This window comes from Olea europaea, chromosome 15 (genome assembly GCF_002742605.1).
Source record: "Olea europaea var. sylvestris chromosome 15, O_europaea_v1, whole genome shotgun sequence".
In the NCBI taxonomy this organism is placed as follows: Eukaryota; Viridiplantae; Streptophyta; class Magnoliopsida; order Lamiales; family Oleaceae; genus Olea; species Olea europaea.
This window is the reverse complement of record NC_036251.1, coordinates 23,022,779-23,025,730: the sequence shown is the minus strand read 5'-3', so window position 1 is coordinate 23,025,730 and position 2,952 is coordinate 23,022,779. Positions and strand designations below refer to the sequence as shown.

The 2,952-nt window shown below is 38.7% G+C and overlaps 1 protein-coding gene across 1 annotated transcript in view; it reads right to left on the bottom strand.

The window, feature by feature from the left end:
* LOC111411406 (lysine histidine transporter-like 8) overlaps positions 1–2,204 on the bottom strand; it is a 10,433-nt gene extending 8,229 nt beyond the window's left edge. The window contains exons 1-4 of the mRNA XM_023041941.1: positions 1,535–2,204; positions 874–1,438; positions 367–498; positions 5–281 (exon numbers count right to left, since the gene is read on the bottom strand). Of these exons, the coding sequence (XP_022897709.1) occupies positions 5–281; positions 367–498; positions 874–1,438; positions 1,535–1,926 (1,366 nt within the window). The 5' untranslated portion in view covers positions 1,927–2,204. The remainder of the gene's footprint in view (positions 1–4; positions 282–366; positions 499–873; positions 1,439–1,534) is intronic.
* Positions 2,205–2,952: the final 748 nt, after the last annotated feature.

The window sequence follows — 2,952 nt, the reverse complement described above, 5'->3', positions numbered from 1 at the left end:
AAACCAGCCACACTAGCCAGGAATGGAATTGCCACCGCAATAAAGAAGCACCCGTATCCAAACATAGCCCTCATGATTGATCGCAGCCACCACGGGCAAGGCTTCTTAAACCTCTCCGTGTAATTTGATTCCATGTGGTCAAACATTGGCATACCGTAAATTTGGAACGAGCTCACTGCATTAATTATGACGAAGAAACTTACCAACCCTAATACCGATCGTGCAACATCTTGACTGTGAAAGGTGTATAATGCTGTTAGCATGCCACCGTTGGCTGGAATCTGTCAAATATGTGAAACCGGTCAGTATTTTGAACAAAAGATTTTTAATTAAACTTAATTTGGAGTCTGTTAAGAACTTAATTACCATGTGACCATAGGCCCAATAGCCTCCAATGGCAATTGGGAATAAGCACAATGCTACGATCGTATATGCACCTTTTACTCCTCTCCACATTGGCACGCTCGAGGGATGCTTCTCATCAGAAGGCATGGTAGCCTGTAGCAGTTAAAAAATGACACATTTTCATATTAATGTCAACCAAAAAATTTCATGATTTTCGGCTAATTATTGTCATTCTATTCAAAATTGTAGAAAAATGTTGTTAGAAAGTCAAATTCATCTACACACGCAATATTCGGTCGGTCAAATGTCAAAAACAATTTTTCCTTTTTTCTAAAAGGGAAAGTATATTGAAGTTCAACGTAAATGTGTGACAGAAGACTTTTACGTACTGAATTTTACGACTTTGTAAAGAGGAACATGATGATTTGATTTAAAAAATTGCTGCATAGTTCTAATCAATTAAAGCGTATCGTATTCATATAGATATAAAATTATTGGGAAATTTGGATAACTAATAAACATGTTCACCTGGATTTCAAGAATGAGATTATGGCCTCTGAAAGCGAAAGAAATGATCCCAAGTGCATTCAGAACATCAAAAATCCTTGCAATTTCTGTGCCAGCTCTCACCGGATTGTACGACACATTAGGTAGCCTGCCCTTGGCCACGGACACCACCCATATCATGGTGCAATAACCGACAGCAGTAATAGCCCCTATCAGCGACACACCAGCAATGGAGTTCATGTTCGGCAGCTGAGACAGAAGCACCGCTGCACATGTAAATACCAGGTACCACTCCACGGTGGTCAATGGCTTAGAGGTGCATGTGGCTCCACACAGAGTCTGATAGAACATCTTAGACGTTGAACCTCCGACCACAATCAGAGCCACACATGTACCTCCTGATAGATACATGATTGGAAACAAAGCTAAGAACTTGGAGAGTTTTTCACCAAAAGTTGCACTTGCTAATTGCATGTATCTGCTGTATCGAATACCATCTTCGTATGATTCATGGAGTTGCACCATTAAATAGAGTGTATATAGCTGCCATATAAATGCTAGTGTTAAGCAAATGACACCCCACGTCCTGCAATCAAAAAGATATACTATTATTGAATATAACTCATAATTTATGGATATATAATATATTATATGAATTTAGAAAACCCGCTAGTCATATTACCAGCCAAGAACGGTGAAGGCGACGGGGAGTACAAGGGCCTGGATTCCAATCCCTGAACACAAGGTATGATAAGCTGCATAGTATGCATTTCCATTTCTGGACTCAGTAATTGGAAGCCAAGCATCTTGTGGGTCGAGCTTTGTGAGTTTGAGGGCCTTCCTTATAGGGCTCCCCAAGGGAGTAATGAACCTTGGAGTCCGAAATCTTGGGGTTTTCCTGATCACAGTACCACCCGGAGTTAGGAGTGGTGAGCGGGATAAAGATGGGGAATGGAATTGCGAAGGAGGAGCCGATACTATTATGGACGGAGTTTGGGCTATAGGCGGTGTTGGAGCCATTGATGCTGGCCGAGGAGTTAACGGAGCAGAGTTTACTCTATCATTGTCTTCCATTCTGTATTTTTACACTATGATTTTGATAAAATATCTTCTGATATTTTCTACTCCTTCTTCCTCACAAATTATGCTGAGAATTATGATACAATATATATAGATGTTATAACATGTTATTTAGTGAATTGTACCATGTTTAACACCAATGGAATGTTTGTAGTAATAGGAGGGGTTAAGAAATTAATTAATACGAAATGCTGATGACTGATTATGAGAGAATGTACACTTTTACAAAATTGGTTGGCTGCTTTGCTTCTTTTTTCTAGCTTGAAATTGAGAGCACGTAGCATCCTTTATATGAGATTGGTCATCCTTGGGGTGCTTAAATATCGCTTTGTTTGGTAGGTAAGACGGAAGAGTGGCAAAATTAATATTGGTGGATAATATTTTTAATTTTTCATTCAAAAAAATATTGTTTGCATAGTATATAACAATGTAGAGGTGCACCCTATCATCTAAAACGAAAGGTAAAAAATCAAAGATCAAAGAGAAAGATGCTTTCACCACTAAGAAAGTATAAAAGATAGTCATGAAAGAAACCAGTTTCACTGTGAACCATAAAACATAACGTGGGTTGGATAAGAAAACATATAATAGTCCCCCGGGGCATATCCCAGTGGTACAAAGGATGAGGGTGAGGTATACTCAACCTTGTTGACAGCCGTAATATGAGGGTTCGATTCCTGAAACATGGATTTGGACTTTTTGTGGACACCAGTGTACAGGTAGTTCTTATTTCCTGGTCTATTGGAGCACATTCCCCGATTAATCTCTCTCACGATACTTTAGGGGCGGGGTCGTGGAGGACCCTTAAGGTTGGGGTTCAACCTTTTTAATAAATGATATTTTTATAAATTCATAATTTCTACCTAATACCATTACTTATAATTTTATACTTAACTCCTTAAACGGTCTTAATCAATCACCAACCTCGATGAATAGATAAGCTATTGGGATTGTTGAGATGAATAAATTATTCACAGGTCAATGGGTTTCAGAATTTGCTGCTAATAGAAAGAAATTATA